Here is a 25265-nt window from a genome sequence, read left to right as displayed (position 1 = left end):
AGTTGAGGCTGATAGAAATTAACTTGCCAAAAGGTGCACAACGAGGAAGTGGTAGAACCTGGATTCTAATCCACAGTCTGATCCCAGAGTTCTTAATCCCTTTGCTAAACTACCTCCAAAATAGGAATAATGTGAGCCAGATGTAATGGTTACGGCATTTTTATTGTCCCTTTTGAGGTGGGAAGCGGAAGCCCTCGTTATTGCTAAGAGTGGAGCTCATCAAATAGCCCTCTACTCTTTTAGGGGAAAAAGAAAGACTTTTGACAAGGGGTCCTTGGGCCTTCAGGCCTGTGCTTGGCACAGAATGCATTTTCTCAGAAGGTACTTGTGGTGTGTCCAGGTGGAGAGAGCTTCCTGTAGCAGCTCATTCAGTGGTACTTGCTGTTTACTTGCTGCATGTCAGACACCGCACGAGCCTTGCTTGCATGGAGCTCCATTCTAGTGGGAGGAGACGTGATAAACAAATACATACACATAAGATGTCATTTGGTGACAGTACCACGGAGAAAAATAAAATAGGCTATAAAGGGATGGAGAGCAATGCGAGGAGTGTGTGCAGTTTTAGGAGGACTTCTGGAAGGAAATTTAAAGGATGACAGGGAGCCATCTGGGGGGAAGAGTGTTTTCAGTAACAGGGAACACCAGGAACCAGGGGCGTATCCCCCATCTGCGCTAGGAGCAGCAAGGAGGCCCAGTGTGTTTGGAGCCGGCTAAGCAAGGGTACAGTGGCCAGAGATGAAGTCTTTCATTCACTCAGCAAACATTTACTGAGTTCTTGTAACTGGGTTTCAGTCAATTCTGAGGTGCCCCACCCTTTTTTTTTTATACTTCACATTTTCACATCTTTGAAATTGGGATGCTTCTTGGTGTAATCACGGTTGGCCACGTGGCAGTTGTGAAAGTTGTCATTTCCTGTTTATGTGTAAACCTGGTTATACCTGTTCATGTTGTTGCACCTTCAATTAAATGCTGTGCATGATAAATATAGTTGCCATTTTAAATGCCTCCCCCCAAATTACACTTTGCTTAGCAGTGAAAGCATATGTTACTTTGTATGCAGAGAGAAATGGAAACAGCAGTGGGGTCTCAATTTGATATTAGTAAAGAAAACAAAGAAAATGTTGGTGAAAGAATGACCACAATTTCATATTTTATTGCAAAGCAGCAACCAAGTGCATTAGGGAGCCGTAGAAAGGCAGAAATCCACAAGTCTCTGAAGCTGTGTCACATTTTGAAATTGAACATACAGTTAGAAGGACTGCCTTTTACACCCAGGCAATGCAGTGGAAGGTCAGAGACACTCCACCTTCTCAGAAAGAAATTTCAAAGCAATGAGAGGCTGGTGTAACTGATTACTACTCTGGCCTGGTCTGTTGTTAAGGTATTTTGTTGTGGTTTAATGGACAGTAGTTTTTTTTCTTGATGGTGCAAAAAACAACGGTGCAGTTTACAGTCAGTGACATTTTGTATTTGATGACATACGGTATATGCCCAGCTTTGTTTTAGATCATGAGGATATATGAATGAACAATACAGGCAGAAATCCTTGCCTTCATGGGGCTTACATTCTGATTTATGTGTTTTTTTTTAAAATTTATTAATTAATTAGTTTTTTTGGCTGTGCCGGGTCTTAGTTGTGGCATGTGGGATCTACTTCCCTGACCAGGCATCGAACCCGGGCCCCCTGCATTCGGAGCGTGGAGTCTTAACCACTGGACCACCAGGGAAGTCCCTGATTTATGTTTTAAAAGAATCACTGTGGCTGCTGTGAAGAGAATAGATAAAGGGGGAAAGAGTGAAAATGGAGAGAAAGGTTAGGAGGCCAGTGCAGGAGTCCCAGGACCAGGGTTTGTGGTGGCGAAGGTGAGAAAAGGTCAGATAGAGGATGGTCAGATATTTTGTGGGTAGAGCCAATAGGATTGGGTGATGGGATGAATGTGGAGTCAAGAATGGCCATCTGAGCTGGGATGTCATCGAGTAGACCGTTGTAACAGTTGAAATAGCGTGACACGAAATAGCTGCTTAAACCAGATAGATGTTTATTTCTCTCTAAATAGAAGTCTGGGTAGGAGGCTGGGGCTGCTGTGGCAGCTCTGTGCTCATTAGGGGCCCAGGCGCCTTCTGTCCTGTTGTACCAACTCTCCTAACATATGGCATCCATCTTTTGGTCCACGTCTGTTTGCACTGTAGCCAGAGGAACGAGAGGAGAGGGGAAGGAGGAGTCACGCTCCTCTTTAATGGCACAGCTTGGAAGTTGCACAGATCACTCACTTCTGCTCACCTCCCATTGGCCAGAACCTAAGTCACGTGGCCACGGCTCCTTGCTGGGAAGCTGAGGACTGCAGTTCTTACTGGGTAGCCGTATGCTCAGCTAAAAGTTTTCTCACGTTAGAAGGGGAGTACAGTCAAGGCCATTCTGTTCAAACCCTTCTTCTGAAACCTAAAACACACGCTCTGCTTTCCTAAAGAGGCAACATTCAGTTGAGTCCAGAATCTCTGGGTGATATACCATCCATGAACCTTTAGATTAAAATGCAAGTTATCAGCTGCTTTCCCCTCCCCACGCCCCCGCTCCACCATGTGCTCTGGTGGAGTAGGATAGAATCATGGAAATAACTACCATTTCGAAAAGGGAAGAATGGGGAGTACAGATCCCGCATTGGTCCACAGCCATTGTCAGCTCCTGCCAGGCTGTGGTAGGGGGTCTCCCTGCCTTGGCAGTGGTGGGAGTTCCTGACACAGTCCTTTGGGGCCAGGTCACTGGAGAATATCCCCTTCCTGGGGCCGAACAGTGTCTTCAGCTTGTTTCTTTCAGGAGACTGAAGGAGTTGGCTTTTTCAACCCTACTTGATCCCCAAATTACCAGACTCTGAGCAAACTTAGACTACACTGTGGACGTGCCTTAGGCAGACCTGTTTTCCCTTTTATCTCTGCAGGCAAATTGGCAAACTGCAGCTTGAGTCTGTCTCATTCTTGCGGAACTTCTTGCTTAAAGTGGCAAGAAGCCAATAGGCACCCAAATTCCGAATTGTTCAACCAGTTCCCCTAGAATTGTAGGCCGTGTAGGCATGCAGGCTATTTTCTGAGGTGTCACAGGTTTTACCAAACGTTTTATTGTGGCGTAACAAGGGTTACCAGCCTTCCATCCTGCAATATCTGTGCCCGTACTGAGCCCTAAGCCACTGCCACGTATTTATAGTCTGTTTAGGTTGATTACTTCCAGGTTCCAAATTCTATATATTAGTTAAGATATTGGTTTGATTGCTGCAGCAGAGAGATCCAAAATAAAAATGGTTTAAATACGATAGAAGCTTATTTTTCTTTTAAGTAAAAATCTGGGTAGGTGGTTGAGAGCCGGTTTAATAACTCCATGATGACTAGGGAGCCAGTTCTGTTTAGTGCTCTGTTACCCTCTGTATGAGGCATCTACCTTGTAGTCCAAGATGGCTGCTCCAGTGCCTACACGCACATCTGCATTCCAGTCCTCAGGGACCAAAGGGGAGGACATGTTCCTGTCCGTCAAGGGCATGATCAGAGGTGTCACACATCATTGCTTACATCTCCTTGGTCAGAACTTAGTCACGTGGCCATAACCAAATGCAAGGCTGGCTGAATGTATAGGAGGAGGAGACAACTAGCTGCCTCTACCACAGTGATGCCAAGAGTTTTAGCCTACACAGCTTGAAAAATGGAGTTGTCCTGTACTGAGGTGGGGAACACTGAAAGAGGAGATTAGAGGGAGAAATTAAGCTATCTGTTTTGATCATATTCTTGTTATATTGCTTATTATTTGTCCACTTGGAGATGTTAAGTAGGTTGTTGGATATATGTTGGGCTTGCAGTTCAGGAAGAAGGCTGGGGTTGGGGATACCAATCAGGACGTTGTCAGTATATTTAAAATCACGAGAATGGACAGATGACCTAGGGAGTGAGCCTAGAGAGAAGAGTGGAGGTCAGAGGACTGAGCCTTGAGCCTCTCCAGCATTTAGAGACAGGGAGGTAAAGAAGACCCAGAGGGCTTCCCTGGTGGCGCAGTGGTTAAGAATCCGCCTGCCAATGCAGGGGACACGGGTTCGAGCCCTGGTCCGGGAAGATCCCACATGCCGCGGAGCAACTAAGCCCGTGCGCCACAGCTACTAAGCCTGCGCTCTAGAGCCCGCGAGCCACAACTGCTGAGCCTGTGTGCCACAACTACTGAAGCCCATGTGCCTAGAGCCTGTGCTCCACAATAAGAGAAGCCACCCCAATGAGAAGCCCCTGCTCGCCATAACTAGAGAAAGCCCGGGCGCAGCAACAAAGACCCAACACAGCCAAAAATAAAATAAATAAAAATAAAATAAATTAATAATAAAAAAAAAAAGAGGACCCAGAAAAGAACTGACAAGGGATAGCCACTGAGATAGAAGGAAAGACAAGAGAGCCTGGAGTTCTGGTGTCCAGGAGAAGAAAGTGTTTCATGACGGAGGGGCATGTTCAGCTCTGTTGAATGCCAGTAAAGTAAATTAAAGGAAGACCAAGACTCAACGATGGGATTTGGCAACGTGGAGGTCATTAGTGACCTTGACAAGACCAATTTCATTGCTGAATAGGTTCAAGACAGAATAAGATAGAACGGGATGGGAGAGTACATAGCTCAGGAGTGAGGTATCAACTCCAGGGGTATACTGGGGAGCCATCCGTAGACTGTGAAGCCATGGGTTTAAAAAGTGGGAAGAAGATACTTGGCGAACATATCTATCTATCTATCTGTCTATCTATCTATCTATTTATTTATGTATGGCTGCGTTGGGTCTTTGTTGCTGCGTGCAGGCTTTCTCTAGTTGCGGCGAGCGGGGGCTACTCTTCGTTTCAGTGCGTGGGCTTCTCATTGCAGTGGCTTCTCTTGTCGCGGAGCACGGGCTCTAGGCGTGTGGGCTCAGTAGTTGTGGCTCACGGGCTCTAGAGCGCAGGCTCAGTAGTTGTGGCGCCCGGACTTAGTTGCTCCGCGGCATGTGGGATCTTCCCGGACCAGGGCTCGAACCTGTGTCCCCCACATTGGCAGGCGGATTCTTAACCACTGTGCCACCAGGGAAGTCCCAGAACATATCCTTTTAAATTTTATCTTTTACCATTTCCTATTATGATCACTAATTCCTTTATTCATTCAGTAAATATTTATTCAGTCTTTACTCTGTTCCTTTCTTTCCCGAGGTAGGAAGTAAAGGTGTGGAGGTAGATTTGTATATTATTCCTAGCAGGGTGTTTGGGGCCTGAAGAGTTCCAAGTGTAAATTTTGAACCATAATCTGGGCACACTGAATCATACTACAGTTAATCTTTAAAACATTTAAGAAAGAGTGGCAAATAGGTATACGATAAAATATTAATTTTGTTTGTGTAGTTTCAGCAAATATATGTGGGATGTTTACTCTCTGCTGGGTATTGAGGGGTACATGTGTGAGATACCATCTCAAATATGAGTAAGAGCTGGTCTTCACCTTCAGCGAGCTCGTACTGCAATGGGGAGACAGGAACACAGCCAAATCCAACTAGAGTTGAAGGGCTGAAATAGATATTTAAGTAAAGGAGTACAGTTGATGGAGCAGTGAATTCTGACTGGGAAAATCTGGGAAGGGCTCTGGGAAGATTTGAGTTAGTCTGTAAAGATGATTAGAATTCTTGACATTTAGAAAAATCTGTGGTGAGGATAAATGTTTCAATTATTTCTTACTCTGGGCAAACTCTGTTACATTCACTCTTTTGAAATTGATTGTAAAATCTTTAGAAGCACTGAAGAAAAATTGGAGATGGTGAAAAAATCTCTGATATTGGTGGGTGTTTGTGGCTCTGAAAGGTTTTGCCATGTGATTATCAAGCACAGCCAACTGTGTAACCCCAGACGCTGCTAAACCAGTAAGAATCAGCAGAAGCTGAAGGAGGAGTTGAGGAGAAATAGGAAGAACAGAAAAGGTGTTTCATTAAAATCGCTCCTCCTATCCTGATATTAATCACACTGGTTGGAATTGTCTGTTCGTTTGGTGTATCTCCTACTGCAGCATAAGCCCTGATTATTCTTGTTTTCACTGTTTTTTATCTATCTCTTAGCACGGGGCTTGACACAGGGTGCCCCGCGGTAAATATTTGCTGAGTTCACGAAGTGACTACAAGGCGTCTTTCCGTGACTCCCAGTTCTTGTGCTGCAATAGTGTTTTGTTTTTGCTGTTGCTACATAAAATTACATCAGTTAGGTTAAGGTAGGCACTGGAAAGAAACCTTATTGTCAGAGCTGTAATTCAGAGTCAGATGTACCTGGGTTTTAGGTGGACCAACCAATCGGATGACCCAGGGCAGAGTACTTCCTGAGCCTCGGTTTCCTCACTTGTAAAATGAGGGTCTGCATACCTATCTGTGGCATTGTTCTTCATATTAATTGCAGTGGTACATAAAGTGCTGAGTGCAGTGCCCTGGCAGAGTATGTAGGGACATATTAGCTCTCGTATGTCCCTTCCTGGTACATATTAGCTCTCTTTTCCAGAGGAAGATTAAGTTTTACATGGTTAGAATTTTAGTTGGTGCTCATATAGCACCTAACGCGCCCTTTGCACATAACAATGCTGAGAGCATAAAAGGAGGTCTCTCACTTGTTAAGGTAGCAAATAGGCTGAGGCTTGTGTGTTATCACTTGTCACACCTCCTCCTCCTTTTTCCTAAAATCTGGAGTGATCAGGTGGCCTGCATGTACTAAGGGGGTGAAGGAGGAGCGAGGAAGTTTGAAAGGAAGGGAACTGTGCAGACAGGAGACCTGAGGAGTCCCAGGAGAAACATGCTGCATATCAGGACCAAAAACCAAAACACGGGGTGATTCAGTCTGCTCAAGTCAGATGACGGACGTGTTTTGTCTTCTGAAGGGACTGTCCCCTCCTGCAGGGTTGGGGAAGGGGAATCTCTGAATGGGATGACACCGTGTGAACTGCTTACCAGCTGCCGTATCTTTAGCATCATTTGAAAACAGTAGTCAGGCTGGGCAAAGAGGTCTCTTTTGGGTCCTAGTATTGAGAATGTCTGGCCTTGACTTAATTAACTTTCTAATTAAACATTGTGAAATGTATTCAGTGCACATTGTTTCTTTGTTCCCTGTCAGTGTTTGGTATAGATTCTAGATGTGTAATAGTGTCATGGTAATTAGTTAAATTTTCTGCCTAGATGAGGTGGCCCTTTTCTTTTATGGGTCTTTTTGGGAGCTGAACTCCTTAGGTTTCCAAACAAATCATCATGCACATCTGTCATCCGCCAGGCACTCTTCTAGGGTCATATTAGGTCAGGGTCTTTGGTCAGACCTCTGTCGATACTTGTCACCAGGGCTGGCTTCGCGGACATGTGACCTGCAGTCAGAAGTGCCCCACACTTGGTCGAATGCTCTACTGTTGCTGTCTTGAAATTTTTAATACATTTGAGCAAGAGGCCCTGCATTTTTATTAGGCACCAGGCCCCACAGATTCTGTAGCTGGTCCTGCTTTGTCACTGACTTTCTCTGTACAGGTGGATATATGTCTGGAGAGTGTTTGGTTAGAACCAAGGTTTTAGAAAATGGTATGAAAGCTCATCAAAGACTGATGTTCAGGTTTTAATGGAAAAAATATTGATATATGTCTGACTCTAATGCCCTGTCATTAATAGAATTTCTTGAAATTTTTAACAAGTTTCTACTTATACACAATATTGAATTTTTGGATAACTCATTTAACTTCATCAGATAGATTCACTTTTTTTTTTTAAATCAATATTTTTACATAGAGGCATTTACTTCCATATTATCTTTTTCATGTTGCATATCTTATTTTTCCAATTTCAATAAAACCTCTTTTGTATTTTATCAAATACATTGATCATATTGTTATAGTATAAACACTTGTTTTCATGAATTATGAATTGTTGCATTTAAAACTATAACTCGTGTTTTAAAATTAAAAATTTTTTAAATTAAAAAGTGTTATCCAACAGCTAGTTTTCTATATTATTAGTGCTTATCTGTAAATACTTCTTTGTGCTGGCCAATCAGGTATTATGATTGACCCAAAATAATCATATACAGATTTCTCATTTTCAAAAATAATAAAGTATATTTAATGTTAGAGATGGAAAAATTTTGTATATATGAATGTCCTGGTGGGAAAAACTTATTTCTGAGAGGGAAATGAAAATTGGTGGAAAATTAAAAAATATCTAGCAACCTTTATAATCTACTGAGTAGAACTTTTTATGTGTGATTTAATTTACCCATAAAATTATCCTGTTTAGGCTATCGAGGGATATGAATATTTAGAAAAAAGCAGGTAGTAAAGTTTTTTTTTTTTTGGCCACGCCGTGTGCATGCGGGATTTTAGTTCCCCAACCAGGGATCGAACCCGTGTCCCCTGCAGTGCAAGTGCGGAGTCTTAACCACTGGACCGCCAGGGAAGTCCCTTTTATTTTTTTTTAATTAATTAGTTAATTAAAAAAAATTTCTGAGGCATGATGAAGGAAAAATTTTAAATGCTAAAAAGCAATAGCAAAACCCTTTTACCTTACTGTATATAGATATGCCAGAGGAGTTTACACTTTGGTTTCAGCAATAATTATTTTGTGGGCCAGTTAAAAAATGTTAACATTCAATCTACACAGAGAAAGAAATGTATAGCCCCTTTGAGCTTTGAACATCAGTTATGTAGAGTAGATGTTTAGAGTGTCATTTACGACATTTTTGTTTTAGGATGCTACCGTATGACAGCATATATATGTTTATGTTTGGTGAACATTAATTAATTAATTAGCTTTCCACTTTTATGTTAGTTAACCTTTTAGTTATGATAAATACAGACCAGGCATCATTTCCGTGGAGTTTCATCACAGGAGTGCCCAATTTTTTTTTCCTTCAAGGCCAACTTGGGGCAGATGGGTTGGTCATCTGCAAGGGCTTTTGTGTGTTTGTTCTTTTTTACTTTGTATAAATGTCCTCACACTCAAATAGTTTGGTGGTTTCTTGTCTAGGGAAATGCGGATAAAGCAGTCTTTTGCCTTGAGGTGTTATGATTAGAATGGCTTGTGAGTGGGAGAATTTTAGTGAATGCCAAGTGGAAAATATGCTTGTGAAAGTGTCCCATTAGACACCTCTTAGTCTTTTTTTTTTTTTTTTAATAGAATTTTATTTTCAAGTTGTTTTTCTCGTTTATATTCAATTTCCACTCAGTCCTTTTTTTTTAAAAATTATTTATTTATTTATTTATTTATTTATTTATGGCTGAGTTGGGTCTTCGTTTCTGCGCAAGGGCTCTCTCTAGTTGTGGCGAGCGGGGGCCACTCTTCATCGCGGTGCGCGGGCCTCTCACTGTCGCGGCCTCTCTTGTTGCGGAGCACAGGCTCCAGACGCGCAGGCTCAGCAACTGTGGCTCACGGGCCTAGTCGCTCCGTGGCATGTGGGATCTTCCCAGACCAGGGCTCGAACCCGTGTCCCCTGCATTAGCAGGCAGATTCTCAACCACTGCGCCACCAGGGAAGCCCCTTTTTTTTTTTAATGGTAAGTTTTTTTAAAGTAAATTTGTTTATTTATTTATTTATTTTTGGCTGCATTGGGTCTTCGTTGCTGTGTGTGGGCTTTCTCTAGTTGTGGCAAGCGGGGGCCACTCTTTGTTGCGGTGCGCGGGCTTCTCATTGTGGTGGCTTCTCTTGTTGCGGAGCGCGGGCTCTAGGCACGTGGGCTTCGGTAGTTGCGGCACGCAGGCTCAGTAGCTGTGGCTCTAGAGCGGGCTCTAGAGCGCAGGCTCAGTAGTTGTGGTGCAGGGGCTTAGTTGTTCCATGGCATGTGGGATCTTCCTGGACCAGGGCTCGAACCCGCGTCCCCTGCGTTGGCAGGCGGATTCTCAACCGCTGCGCCACCAGGGAAGTCCCTCTTTGTCTTTCTTGATGTTAATGTGGACAGGTAACAAAGCACATTGACCCGTACTGGAACGAGATGGTTATATGAAAGTATTGCCATTTCTGTTTTTAAAAAGGGCTGAGTGGCATCTGGGATGATGCTTAACCTGTAGGAGGAACTTAAACATTAATGATCCATGTTAGGAAGGAAACCTTTATTCATATCAAGAATATGATGGTCAGGAAATGGCCAGAAGTCAGTGTTTTCTCCCTCTGAAAGAGCCCGCTTTCCCCAGCCCTGCTATATAGATGTGCTAGAATATTGGCTTTGTAGTGTTCAGAGTTGGTGTGAATGTAGAACTTTGGTAGAGATTAGAGAAAACGCACGAACCCTGCCCCAGAAGAATTTACACTTTTGTTTCAGCAATAATTATTTTGTGAGTCAATTTAAAAAACTCTTTCCACATAGCTGGGCTTCAGGAAATTCTTTAAAATGTTTAATATTGCCTGTTTCACTCGATCATTCTTAAGTGACCAGGAACCATTCTGTGAGAGAGCGTCAGAAGTAGCTGCTATTTGGTCTATAGGCTCATCTCGTCTATCTAAGGGCCACCAGGGAAGCCCTGTAAGAATCATTTTTAAAAAATCAGATCTAGTTAAAATGATCCTACCCTCAGGATGTTTCTCTGCCGTATAATGTTAGGCTCTTGATTCTAGTGGTTTCTCCTAGTTTCACAGTCAGCTAATAGATCCGATGTTTTTCACAGATCTGATGTAGCTGTGCTGTTTATTCATACCGTTTGGGTGAAACAGAGCCCTGAGCCAAAGGAAAACAGCATCTGAGCCTAAAAGGGAGGTGGACAGAACAAAAGGATGGCAGAAACTTGGAGGCTGAAGCTACAAAAAAACAATGACTGTTTACTGTGTGTCAGGTGGGCGCTTGGTTTGTTCAGAAGATATCTACCGAGTGCTCTCTGCTGTAGGCGTTGCTGTCATTGCTTGGGCTGTGGCGGTGAGCACGGTAGGCCAGGTCCCTGCTCTCCTTGTGCGGCGCTGCGGGGAGGTAGGCCATACGCCCATAAAGAGAGACCAGCCCAGGTAATGTGTTGCGTTACCTTTATCTCTGATGACTGTCTTGCAAGATGAGTGATATTTATATCATCACCTGCTTCCAAATGGGGAAACCAAGACCCAGAGAGGTAACACGGCTGGAAATGGGTACAGCTGGGATTTTGACCCAGAGCTGGCCCCAGGAGAGCTCGTCCCGTTGAAGGCTGTGAAGACGGGGCCTGGAGCAGCAATCGCTCACCCACTGCGCTCAGTCTCTTGTTTTACTTTCTCATTTTTTTCCCCCTTGTTTTACTTTCAAGCGGAATGCTTTTTAAAAAAAATTGCTCTAATATCAAATGTTGATGAAGAGTCTAGAATAAGTATTGTTATAAGCCATTAATTATTTTAATTTGAAGTAATACTATTAATTAATATTTTCAGTATTACAGGGTGACTCAAGAAAGTACGTTGGATAATCAGGCAGGTTATGCCTTTGGTTCTTAGCCCTCGGCCTCTGGCGGAACGTGCTGAGGCACATATCTAACACATACCCAGGGTTCTCCATACTATTGATCAGATGCAGAAAATATTGACGTCAGTCATTTTTGTTGGACTTTATAAAACTCCATGTAATGAAAAACCATGTAATCACTGCCTGGCATTGGAGAATATTAAGGGTCAAACCTTTTTTCTCCCTGAGACAAAACAGTTTATAGTCTCTTTTCTAATGACAATAAAATCATTTCTTTGTCATGAGCCAGACTGTGGGGTTAGGCTAGTTACGTAGGTGTGAGTGTCCTATGGTAAAGCAGCCAGGGTAGTAGAGTTCAAAAGACAGTTTGAAAATTGTGTATTTTGCCAGTGACTGCTGGAACTTGGCCTCTGTAAGAATTTTGTGCTTTATTTTTGAGAGATTTACTCAACTAGAAAAGTACTCATGGAGGAAGTCAGATAACTTACCTTGTCTGCATTCCTTTCGCAGGGAAGGGAAGGGGAGCCTGGCAGGCAGCTGAGTGGATGTGGGCAAAGACAGGCGCTGGAATAGAGGGGGCACCGGCCCCGGGGCGCCGAACGCAGGGCAGCCAGACGGATAGCGAGTGACCACGAAATGGTCGTGTCCAAACCAGGACTCTTCCGAGAGTGAAAGGGGCTCCGTTAAAATTAGACAGGAGCACCTGGAGTGCCCTGCTGGGATCCATGGTCCCCCTGCTGTATGCGACACGTTTGGGCTGGGGAGGAGTGTTTGGGAAAAGCACTGATGCTTTAAGGTTTTGATTTGGGAGTCAGTCGTGAACATGGTCATCTTATCCTTTGGAGAGGAAATGCAGCAGAGAAAGCAGGCTTCTTGTAGCTTTGAGTAAACATTTATTGAGTTGGCTGGGTAATCTGGAAAGTGAAGCAGAAGATGATTGGAAAACAGATTGCAGAGGTGACATTGCTGGTCTACTGTCGTCTCTCTCTACTGTGCTTTGTGTGTCCTGTGGCAGGTTTCAGCTGATTGGAGGGCTTGGTCCTTTATTTGGAGTAGGGGATCTGGGCTTGTTGAACTGTTAAATTCATGTGTTACAACTTACGGTGCACAGTCACAGGAATGCGACCAGCTGTCTGTTCCTTTCTTCTGATACCTCCCTTTTATGACTTGCTATTAAAGGAAGAGTAGAGAACTGCAAATTCTACAATTAAATGTACCTTAGGTTCATTGTATTATGAGGCAAAAATAAAAATAGGAAACAGAAGGTAGAAGCAAAATCTTTGTTCAGAATCTCACCATCCAGGGATACCTGTAGTTTACATTTTGGTGTATATACTTTCTTCCACTATTTTTTTCTAGGTTAGGTATTTTCCCCCCACAACTAAATCTTCTAACATATGATTTTTTTTTTGTCCGTCTAGAGTCATAGATTTTTGGAAATTGATTATAGAAAATTTTCTAACCTACTCTCTTCGTTTAAAATTATTTTTTTCTAATTATAAATTCAGTAGTATAGATTCACTGAATTCTGCATGATTCATTGTCGAAGACTTCCATAATCAGGAATAAAGGGAAAAGCAAGAATTACCTGTAAACCTGTTATCCAGAGAGAACCATTGTTAATTTGGCGGGGGGGGGGGGAGAATTACCTTCCCGGATTTTCTCAGTGTGTATATACTTCGCATACTCTGCTGTTTCCTACCTTTGTACCTCTGCTCTATCTGGCGTCCTCCCTCTTGAACATTACAAGTTTTGATTAAAAAAATGTCCAGTTCACTCTGGTTCGAAAAACAAGATGCCACCTCTAGTCCTGCATTCCCCTCTTGCTGTCACTTGATCCCTTGGCTCTACTTTCACAGACTAGGCTCTTACAAGGGTAGATCTCTTATCCCCACTCATTTTTCAGTCCCCCCTCCTTCCCTGTGCTTTTTGGGGAGGCTTTTTCCTTCATCTTTCCACTTAGATTGCTCTTGCTAAGACCACCTGATTGACAAATCCCTTGGCACTTTTCAGAATGTGTTATTTAACCTCTCTTTGGATTTTGACCATGGTGACCACTTCTTTTTTTCAAAGTCTCTTCCTTTGGATATCATGGGGATACAGCTTTTCTTGATTTCTTTCTTTTCTGTCTCCATCACAGACTGCTCTTTCCTGTATACCTTAAATGATGATGTTTCTCAGGATTCTACTCTCGAATCCCTTCATTCCCTACCTTCAAGGTATATCTGTTGAATGAATGAATGCCTGCACGAATGAATACCCTTTTACTGGGCCTTCACTTATTTATTCTCCAGGTACTTATTTAGTGCTCCTGTGGTCCATGCTCGATTCTGCAGTCCTCAGGAGATGGATGTGAACTAGATAGCAAATTTCTGCTCTGGTACCTAGAGTTATCTACCATGTAAATAGTGGTACTGATGACTTGCAAGTTCATATCTCCTGCCTGCGATCTGGACCCAAATCTCCAGCTGCCCCAGCCTGGCGGACAGTGAGGGTGCGTGTCTTCTCAGCAGCTACACTTCTACACATGGCTCTGCTTTGGGGTATCACTGGAGGGCCACTAAAACTTGCTTCAGCTCAGTGCTCACCAGGAGTTCTGTTGAGGGCACATGTTTATGGGGGATCGAGTGAAGGATACGCAGCCCATTCATTCCCTGAGAGAGTGATTTTTAATCTGTTTTGAGTCAGGGACCTCTTTACAAATCTTATGAAAACTGGAGATCCTCGTGACCCTCAGGTTTTGAATCCCTGCCCTTAGTACTCTAAAGTCGATCCGAAAATCAAGCCACGCCACAAAGGTGAGGCAAGGCCCTCCTTCCTCATTTGGGCCACTCTAAAATTGATTGCTTCCTCTGAATCATATTTTGGCATTAGCGTCTGCCGATACTGAATATGTGATGTGTTGTCACTCACATACTGTGTTGGTAAACTACATGCGTAATGTGTACTAATCTCCCTTCTGGCTTTATCTGATTCTTTCTGTCATCATCTTATTTCTGTCCTAGTTTCCTTATCTATCAATATTTGATTTTAACTTAATTTGGTTAAGTTAAATTAAAAATGTATTTTATGTGTTTTTTTGTTAATCATTTTTCAATCCTTGTTAGAACAAGGAAATGATAACCATAAATAAAACAAATGTCAGCTGCCTATAGGGCATTTCTGTTTGGATATTCTTACAGGCATCTCATACCCAGTAGTCTAATCATAACTCATCTTCTCTTCTTAAAAACTCCTCCCTCTGTATTCTCAGTTTTAGGAATTTTACCATCCACTTAGGTATCCTGGCCCGAAATCTAGACTCTCCACCCTTCCTCACATCTCACTTCCAAAATAATGACCGAGTTCTGTTGATTATACACATTAAATATCCCTGGAACTGTCCCTTGCAGCGTCCCCCTTGCCCAGGCTCGCTTTGTCCTGCCTGAGTCCATTCTCTGCATGGTAACTAGAGTGATGTGTTTTAAAAGATAAATCTGACCCAGTCACTCCTTCAAAATCTCTTCCTTGCCGTCATGAAAAAGTTCAGTCTTCGGATGGTATTCAGAGCTCACCATGGGCTTGCCCCAGCCTGTCTTTCCTGCCTTGTGTCTTGCTTTGGCCATTCACACGCATCCTTAACAAGCAACCCAGAATTCCCTAAACACTGTGTGTTCTCACAGAACCTCCCCACCTTTGCCAGTGCTCCTCTGTGTCCCTTTGCTTGCTGAGTCCTGCCTGTCCTGAGGAAGAAACTCTAGTCAGGTAACGTGCACAGCGTGTTTGTTATGTTGTAGAATTTGTATGTTGCTTGATTTTCAAAATTACTCTTTGGGCTGATTCAGAAATGACTTACTATAGTTAGCGAAAGTGATTTTGAGTCCTGAAAACCTAATAGTGAAAAAAGCCAGGTGTTATTCTGTGCACGAACTATTGATCATGTCTTTGGGGAATTGAGTATTTATAAACATGTACACAGTAAGTAATACAGCAGCTTATCCAGCTTAAGCAAAAAATGGGATTTATTTTAAGGATAACAGGGGTCCTCCTTCTGAACCCAGGGACAGAAAGATAGCTGGGTCACGGGAAGGAACTGGAACCTGGAATCCGAACGCTGCCAGGGCTTCCTTTGTCTTGGGTTCGTGCTTCATTGTAATCGCCCCTTGTACACACTGTGCATTGCCTTCCCTCTGTCTCACTGTCTCATACTCATGGGCAACCCTGGCTGCTCCAACTTCATGCCTACTGTGTGCAGCTGAACACAGCTAGAGAAAGGCCAAGCCGGGTGGGCTGGTAGGTGTAATTTTTTCTCTCAAGTTTTTATTCTGAAAATGTTCAAATCTGCAGAAAGATCGATCGAGTCACCTGGATGGAATCATCATGTGTTAGCGCTGCCTTTTTCCGTATTCACTTAGTATGTAAGTGTGTGTGTGTGTGTGTGTGTGTGTGTGTGTGTGTGTGTGTGTGCATGTAAACATACATACGTAAACCTACATGTTGGTTTTGACTGAACTGTTTGAAAGTACAGAGAACCATAAAGCAGAGATGGGGGACAGGAGGTGGCCAGGGAAGGCCTCACTGAGAAGGTAGCATTTGAGCGAAGACCTGAGGAGGGGATACTGGGCAGTTGTCTTAGAGAGGAATGTGCTAGGGAGAAAGAGGCAGCAGTACAGGAAGTGACCCCCAACGCCTGGACAGTGTGTTGCTGAAGAAAAAAGAGCCTCTGCTGCACTAGACTGTTTTACTGTCAAGATATCCCCTGCCCCTTCCTGGCCGAAGGTTATGCTTCTCAGCCCCACTGGCTGTAGGCGTGGCCATGTGACTTGTTTGGGCCAATGAGATGTGAGCAGAAATGAATAGGTCCCTTCTGGGCCTGTACCCAGTGTGCACGCCCCTCTCCCTTTGCCTTGACAAGTGGGAGTGTTCCCTGTAGAGGCTACTTTGTCATCCTGGGTCCTTGGAGTGAGGACAATTTGGAGCAGAGCAGCACTTGCATCTGAATGTTTTCAGATTTTATAGACATAGTAGGAAATAATAATAGTTTCATTCTCTTCGTCAGAAATTGTGTGAAAGGAGAAGGAAGATGGGCAAAAATAGAAATTTATTATGAATCATTGCCATTTTCATTTGCACTAATACCTATTGTAATGTAAGTATACCCAAATGGAATCACAGTGTGTGCCCTTTTGCAACCTGCTTTTTCAATTCAATTAAAAAAAATACTGTGGTAAAATACATATAACATAAAAATATACCTTTTAAGAGCAGGAGATATCGAAGTGAATAGGAAACACATTGTTTTCTTTAAAAGATACGGCATGACTAAGCTCCGTATGTATGTATGTATTATATATGTATGTGTGTATGTGTAACCTCCCTATGAAGTGATAATGGATGCCCCAAACATCCATTATCAAAGGAGAAGAGGGGACTTCCCAGGTGGCGCAGGGGTTAAGAATCCGCCTGCCGGGCTTCTCTGGTGGCGCAGTGGTTGAGAATCTGCCTGCCAATGCAGGGGACACGGGTTCGAGCCCTGGTCTGGGAAGATCCCACATGCCGCGGAGCGACTAGGCCCGTGAGCCACAGTTACTGAGCCTGCGCGTCTGAAGCCTGTGCTCCGCAACAAGAGAGGCCGCGATAGTGAGAGGCCCGCACACCGCGGTGAAGAGTGGCCCCCGCTCGCCGCAACTAGAGAAAGCCCTCGCACAGAAACGAAGACCCAACACAGCCATAAATAATAAATAAATAAATAAATTTATTAAAAAAAAAAAAAAAAGAATCCGCCTGCCAATGCAGGGGACACGGGTTCAAGCCCTGGTCCGGGAAGATCCCACATGCCGTGGAGCAACTAAGCCCGTGTGCCACAACTACTGAGCCTGCGCTCTAGAGCCCACAAGCCACAACTACTGAGCCCACGTGCCACAACTACTGAAGCCCGCGTGCCTAGAGCCCGTGCTTCGCAATAAGAGAAGCCCCCGCAGTGAGAAGCCCGTGCACCGCAACAAAGAGTAGCCCCCGCTCGCTGCAACTAGAGAAAGCCCGCGCACAGCAAAGAAGACCCAAGGCAGCCAAAAATAAATACATAAAATAAATTTATTAAAAAAAAAAAAGGAGAAGAGTTGCACTCTTCTCCTTTGTGTCTTTTCTACTCTCATTATATCTTGTGCAGACCTTATTTTGCTGTATCATAATTGTTGATTTTCTTCTATGTCTTTCTCCAGTGGTTCTGGAAATCCTTAAGGATAGAGCTTATGACCCCAGTGTTGTCTTACTTTTAGTGCCTGCTACCGTGGCTGGTGCAAAGTAGACAAAAAAACCACCAAAGGACTGAATTTGGGGGGCAAGATTATGTTCATAAAGTGTCATTTTTTTCCTGTTTAATTTATCGATACTCTATATATTTTAAACCAGAAAATGGAAATATTCTTTGTTTCAGAATACACAGTCATCAAAGAGGGAGTTTACTAATATTCTAATGTTGTTAGAATATAAATACAGTATCTGAAATACCAACATTCTATGCATACATTCCTTTATTCGTAACTGATAATGGACAAGCACCGTGTCATCAGGGAGGTAAGGCTGCCTCCATCTGCAAGACGCTGCAGCTTCAGAGGGGGTTTTCTTCTGTAAAAGATCAGTGGGGTTTGGGTAAGATTGTACCCTCTGGAGTTAGACTGGCTACTCTTTGGCTTTCTAGCTGTGTGACCTTGAGCTGTGTGACCTTGAGCAAGTCGCTTAGCCTCTCTGAGTTCAGCTTTCTCATCTGTAAAATGGGAAAATAAATGTACCGTCTCTTTGGATTATGAACTAAGTTTATATACGTGAAGCCCTTAGAGCCAGCATGTGACACATGATAAGGGTTTGGTTCGTGTTAATGATGTTAATGTTAATTATTCTTTTGTCTTAGAGTTTGCAGCAGCCTCCCAAAGTATCAATCATTGTCAGTGACTAACCTAGAAAACTTTATTATCTGAGTGCCATATTCACTTCCTCTTTGCAGGAGAGGAGATGATAGGATTGTATTGAGAAGTAAGGAGACATTTACTTGTGTTCAGTTGAAATCTTTGACTTAAATTCTTAAGTCACTTCTTGCTATAATGTTAGGATTTAAAGAAAAAGCACTTTTTCATATTTTTGGCCTCATGTATATAGGGTGACAGTGGTAGACTGAGTTTAATATATTCTTTTTAAATGGGGGGGATTTAAGTGACAAGACTTTTGGAGCTTTAAGTGAAAATTAATTTAAAATTGTGAATTTTAAAAAGGAAACTTGTGAATTTTAGATCACAGAGCTGTGGTGTTCAGATTTGAATGTATTTACTTTGAGATATATTGTTGGGCTTAGATATAGGCATATTGTGAAATTGTCATAGTATTTTATAACTTTTAGGTGTGACCAGCTATTAAAAAAGAAAATAAAACCTACAATAATAATCAAAACAGGAGATATCTCTAGAAGGACACCATCCCAAAGAGTAAATATTTGAAAGTGTTTTTCTTTATGTTGGAATTTAATATTTTAGAATTTAATAATTTGGAAAAGTAAAATGCTTTTGTAGAATGACTGTTTACTAAATTTAAAACAAGGTCTTTTGGATTTATTTTTCCCCACACAAACGCTAAAAATAGGAGGAGCAATTTGGCCCATCCTGTCTTAGCTTCTGCCTCATGTCACCACAATGGCCCTAGCTGTTTTGAACAGAGGCTGTTTTGAATTTATTTTTAGTTAGTCAGAAACGTGAGGGTAGGAAATGCTGCATCAAGATAAAACAGTTCCAGGGAAACCTCTGTTTTATTTATTTTTTATCCTTTTAAAATTCTATTATTATTTTTTCGGCTGCGCCGCGTGGCTTGCAGGATCTTAGTTCCCCGACCAAGGATTGAACCCGTGCCCCCTGCAGTGGAACCCAGGCCCCCACAGCAGTGAAAGCGCTGAGTCCTAACCACTGGACCGTCAGGGAATTCCCGGGAAACCCCTATTTTAATGTCGTTTGTGAAATAAGAACTGAAACAGTCAAGACAAGAAAAACTCTAGGAATGAGATTTCATGATCAGTATGTTTGGGTTTGAGTTGTGGTTAGGACGTAAGTTGAGGAATTGGAAGTTCCTTTTTTATGCTCTTGGTTTTTTTCTCTCTGTGACATCTAGGAAGACAGTTCTTTTAAAAAGGACTTCCGCTTAACTTAAAAGACATTCTACCAGTCTTACCTGCTTATGTATAGAGTAGGCAAAGAGAAAAACGTTTAATAATATTTTGGTGTGTCGGGACTATTTTTAGTTTGTGTCTCATACGTTCTGCTTGTGATGAAAGTGAGGTCACGTCTCTTAGTCAAATTAATTAGGTAGGCCTTCATACCTGCGATTGCTCAAAGCCATTCTCTTGGGATTCTCCAGTCCAGAAATTCCCAGGGTCCTCAGGCTGCTAAGCTGGTTCAAAGCCACCACCATGGTGGAAAGTGGTCAGTCCACTGAAGGGCACTGTCTTCTACTGAGAGCATTGCAGCGGGGCCGCCCAGAGCACTGCCCCATCCATGGCTGTTTCTTCCCTTCCCAGCAGGTTTTTAAGATGGGGGGGTCAGGACAGGTTCTGCCAGTCTCCTCCTACCAGCTCATGTTATGCGTGGACCTGTCTCTTTTCCTTACTCCACTCCTCCATCTCTCTTCCTGGTCCACAGTATATTTCACAAGGTCTTGATTCTTCTTCTTTTTTTTTAAACCTGTGTTTGTGGAGTGGTGGTGGGGAGGGATTGGGGAGTACCAGCACGGTGGAAATCTTTCTTCTTGGAAAATTTCCTTCAAGCCCGTATTGCAGTGAGTCAGGACATTTATTCTATGTTTATATCACTGAGGAGGACATCTGAATGTAACATCTCAGGCTTAACTTGGCACCCAGATTTGAAGTGGCTTCATATTTTTTTCAAAAGCAATGTGTGTGCTTTTTCAAAGGTAATATTATCATTCCCTAAACAGTAAATTTTATGTGCAATGCATTTTCTGATAGTTTTCATTTATTCTTTAATTCATTCAGCAAATATTTAAAGAGCACCTACTATGTGCCAGGCACTCTTCTAGGCACGGATGAGCCATCAGAGAAAAAACTGAGAAAAGCCCGGGCCTGAAGAAACTTAGAGTAGGGGGATGGTGAACACGCAACACACAAAGAAACATCACAGGGCTTCCCTGGTGGCGCACTGGTTAAGAATCCACCTGCCAATGCAGGGGGCACGGGTTCGAGCCCTGGTCCAGGAAGATCCCACGTGCTGCGGAGCAACTAAGCCCCTGTGCCACGACTACTGAGCCTGCGCTCTAGAGCCCGTGAGCCACAACTACTGAGCCCTGAGCCACAACTACTGAGCCCGCATGTCACAACTACTGAAGCCCATGTGCCTAGAGCCCGTGCTCCACAAAAAGAGAAGTCACTGCAATGAGAAGCCCGCGCGCCTCAACGAAGAGTAGCCCCCGCTCACCGCAACTAGAGAAAGCCCAGCAACGCACAGCAACGAAGACCCAATGCAGCTAAAAAATAAATAAATTAATTAATTAAAAAAAAAAAAGAATCATCACATATGTAGTAGGTCAGGTAAGAGCTGTGAACATAAAATGAATTAGAGAACAGGGCAAAGTGGTAGCTTTCTCACAATTCTCTGAGGAAGGCACTGTTTATGCCCATTGTACAGATTTGGAACTGGAAGCCCAGAGAGATTAGGCGACTTGTTGTGAGCCTACCTAGGTACTGAGTTAGTAGTAAAGGTTGCATTTGAATTTCAAGTCAAGCACGGGTAAGTTTAGCTGCCTCTAAAGTAATGAAACTTAACTTCTAGCATATCCCCAAATGCTGGTTTCCTTGAAAATTTAAAGTCTCTTCTGTTGTACTGGTGTGTATATACAAACACATTTAAAAATGAAAATACTGCCTTAATTTCAGTATCAGGTGGTAAGCACAGTGTCTGTGTAAGGTATTTTAATTTACACTAAATTTTTAAAAATGGAGAATCCTCATAAAGACTGTAGCATTTCCAGTGGGCCTTGAGGGATAAGTAGGATTTATTTTTAAAAATTATATCCTGTTTGAAACATGTAAAAGACTATATTTAACGTATAAGTTATGAAGAGTAATATGATGAACACCCATGAACTCACTACCCATAGTTGTAAGTGTACAACCCAATGAATTGTCACAGAGTGGACACACCTGTGAAATGAGCATCTCATTAAAAAAGACAAAAGACCATTACTGGTGCCGGAGACGCCCGCTCACGCCTCCCCCAGCCATTCTCCCTGTACCCCCACACCCCCTGCCAAAGGTAACCACTATCCTGACTAATGTTACAGTTTAGTTTTTCTTGTTTTTGAAATTTATCAAAATGGAATCATGCAGTCTTTGCTTCTTCATGTCTGGCTTTTTTTTTTTTTTTTTTTTTTTTGGCTGTGTTGGGTCTTCGTTGCTGCACGCGGGCTTTCTCTAGTTGCGGTGAGCGGGGTCTACTCTTCCTTGCAGTGCACGGGCTTCTCATTGCAGTGGCTTCTTTTGTTGTGGAGCACAGGTTGTAGGCGCGCAGGCTTCAGCAGTTGTGGCACATGGGCTCGGTAGTTGTGGCTCGTGGGCTCTAGAGCGCAGGCTCAGTAGTTGTGGCGCATGGGCTTAGTTGCTCCGTGGCATGTGGGATCTTCCCGGGCCAGGGCTCGAACGCGTGTTGCCTGCATTGCCAGGCGGATTCTTCACCACTGCGCCACCAGGGAAGCCTCGTGATTTGTGTTTTTAAAGAATTACTGTGATTGCTGTGTGGAGAATGGGTTGCAGAGGAATCTAGGTGATACATGCTTTCTTACTATTTAAGATTTTATTCTATACTTAGATTAAAAAAAACATCTCCGTAGCTCTTGGCAACCAGCATTCTACTTTCTGCCTCTATGGATTTGACTAGTCTAGGTGCCTCGTGTAAGTGGAATCATACAGTATTTGTCTTTTTGTGACTACCTTATTTCACTTAGCATAAAGTGCTCGGGGCTCATCGTGTTGCAGTCAGAATTTCCTTTTTAAGGTTGAATAATACTCCATTTATGTTTAGAGCACATTTTATTTATCCATTTATCTATTGATAGACATCTGGCTTGCTTCCACCTTTTGGCTTTTGGAAATAATTTTACTAGAACATGGGTAAACAAATACATGTTCGAGTCCCTGCTTTCAGGTCTTTTGGGTATATACCTATGAATGGAATTACTGGATCAAATGGTAATTCTATGTTTAATTTCTTAAGGAACTGCCATACTGTTTTCCATAGTGGCTGCACCATTTTACATTCCCACCAACAGTGTACAAGGGTTCCAGTTTCTCTACACCCTTGCTAATAGTTGTTATTTTATGGGTTTTTGTTTGTTTTTTTGATAGTAGCCATCCTAATGGGTGTGAGGTATTAGCTCATTGTGGTTTTGATTTGCATTTCAGAAGTCTAAAGCTTTGAAAGTGTTTAAAGAAAGGCGGATGGGGCCTCACCAGGCCAGAGTGGACCCAGGCATATCCATTAGGAAGCTTTTGCAGAGGTCCTGGTGAGAGAGGGTGGTGGCCTGGCGAGGGTGGTGGCAGAGGGGCTGAGCGGGGAGGGTGGACTCCAGTGGAAGAAACAGGACTTGGTGGTAAGTTGTCTGCGTTTGAGGAGGTGAAGGGCAGCAGAGAAGCTGGGAACACAGACCCTGGGTCTCTGGCTTGGTAATTGCGCTGGGAAGAGGTTGGGGGTGGTGTTTCTGGTCCCCCTCTCCCCCCACCGCCCCAGTGAAGTGTTCCTGAGAGAATGACTTTGTTAGCTTCTTTCAGTGAGGTGTTTTTTTTTTTTTTAAAGACACATATTCTTTTATTTCTGTTAAACTGAATATACAATTATTGTTCCCTAGGCAGCCAACTTTTACTTATAACTACAATTTAATTTCACGTTAACAAAACACAGACAGTGAAAAGACAACTTTGTGTAGATCTAATCACAACAGTAAATAATGTATACAAGTTTTTTTTTTGTGACCAAACAACTTAAGGATTTTGTATAAATTCATCGATAGATGTATTTACAGCAGGGGGACAGGGAGGGGCTTCTGAACTTTGGGGTCAAGAATCAGGATGTTCTTGTTGTCTGAACAATAGAAGGAGCAGATTTCCAACAATGTTAGAATGACAGATAGATTCTTAGTTCAGACGAGGTCCGTCCCAGTTAGCATTTGTCGTAATTTAACTTTTTCATTTAACTTATTCGTATTGGAAAGAGTGTGAGCCGCCTAGTTGGTTTGCTTCTTTGATGCCTACTTAGGGCCAGAAGCCTTATCGTAATTGTTACGTATGCCCACTGCCTGGGAGGGCAGGTGCTCAGAGTTTATTGCCTGGTTATGAATTAATGGCTGTCAAAATGTGGGGAAAACATTTCTGTGATCCACTGGGATTTTGTGGTACATATCTGTAATCAGTTGATAACTCTGAGATGTCATTATAAGGAAGAAGTTGTTGATTATATTTTTATTGAGATTAAGTAAGAAAAATCTAATCATTTTGTTCTTGAAAGTGAGAGTAAAATTTGTCCTAGTATAACTTTTGTTACTTTCACTGTTTTAGTGACTTAAATTTATTTTGTATCCTACCTACTTAATATGACCAGATTTATATAGTTTTATTACAATAACAACAAGCTTTAGTGTGTTCAAAAGTGTTGTATGCTTATTATAAATTCACAGTGTCACTCAAGAAGATTCAATAAACAGAGGTGGTAAGGTGATTAAGATGCAGGTTTTAGGGACTTCCCTGGTGGTCCAGTGATTAGGACTCCGAGCTCTCACTGCCGAGGGCCTGGGTTCAGTCCCTGATCAGGGAACTAAGATCCCACAAGCTGTGTGGTGTGGCCAAAAAAAAAAAAAAAAAAAAGATTCAGTTTCTAAAATGTGAGGTGGTAGCTTATGAAAATACTGGTACACAGAGTTATCACTTGTCTCGAATGAGTACTTTTTTCTCAAGGCATATTTAGTTGTTCAGCTCTGGTATGCTTATTGATAGATAACATTAATGTTGTTATTCTTTGGCAGAATTGTGTTTCTGCTGTTTAGTTATCAAATGCCCTTTTGCTCTCATTGTAGATCCGACGGAGGCGCCTTGCACGACTTGCTGGTGGACAGACCTCCCAGCCAACCACCCCGCTCACCTCTCCCCAGAGGGAGAACCCTCCGGGGCCTCCTATAGCGGCATCAGCCCCAGGCCCGTCCCAGAGTCTTGGTCTCAATGTCCACAACATGACCCCAGCTACCTCCCCCATAGGTGCATCAGGTAAGCCTTACCTTCACACCTGGACACATTTATAGTTCCCACAACTGTAAGCTTGCTATTACCCTTACAGTTGTGACGTTTCCACAACAACATACAATGAATTGAACAACAGGGTAAAATGAACTGAACAATTGCTGACTTGAACAGCAACTTTTAAAAATCCTGCAAGCAGTAAAGATTAAGATCATTAGAGTGTGTTTTGCTAATGTCTGTTCATTTTGATAGTGATCTGTTGAAGCTACTTGTTTTCCTTTCTATAACTTTCATCTTTTTTTTCAAACAGGGTCAGGTCTTTATCTCTGATGGCAAGGAGATTAAGACTAAATTTGGTTCTGCTGACTTCATGAGTTTGGTTGATGCTTTTTTTTTAAGATAAAATAATCTGAAAATGCAAGATTGAACTAATGGTCAAAATGACAAGCCTCTGATTATGGATTTCCTTGTCTTCATTCTGCATTGCCATAGAACTCTCTAAAATTTCAGGGTATAAAAGTTCACCTGATGTGATGTTTTCTATCTGTCTCATTGACAATTGTTTAACTATCGTAAAGGTTTATTTCTTTATAATTAATGAGCTCATAGTTGATATCCA

At 42.7% G+C, this 25265-nt stretch overlaps 1 protein-coding gene across 3 annotated transcripts in view; it reads left to right on the top strand.

The window, feature by feature from the left end:
* Positions 1-25265, top strand: part of UBE4B (ubiquitination factor E4B) — a 112120-nt gene that overhangs the window by 5459 nt on the left and 81396 nt on the right. For 2 of the 3 annotated variants that reach the window (XM_082352867.1, XM_082352870.1), the window contains exon 2: positions 24487-24673. In XM_082352867.1, coding sequence (XP_082208993.1) covers positions 24487-24673 — 187 coding nt within the window. Of the gene's footprint in view, positions 1-10636; positions 10891-24486; positions 24674-25265 lie in introns of all 3 variants that reach the window. The other variant, XM_082352869.1, reaches the window with a different exon arrangement.

The sequence above is a fragment of the Balaenoptera borealis genome (assembly GCF_965194805.1).
Source record: "Balaenoptera borealis genome assembly, chromosome: 1".
Classification (NCBI taxonomy): Eukaryota; Metazoa; Chordata; class Mammalia; order Artiodactyla; family Balaenopteridae; genus Balaenoptera; species Balaenoptera borealis.
Note: the sequence above shows the minus strand (reverse complement) of the source record. Positions and strands in the feature narration are given on the sequence as shown.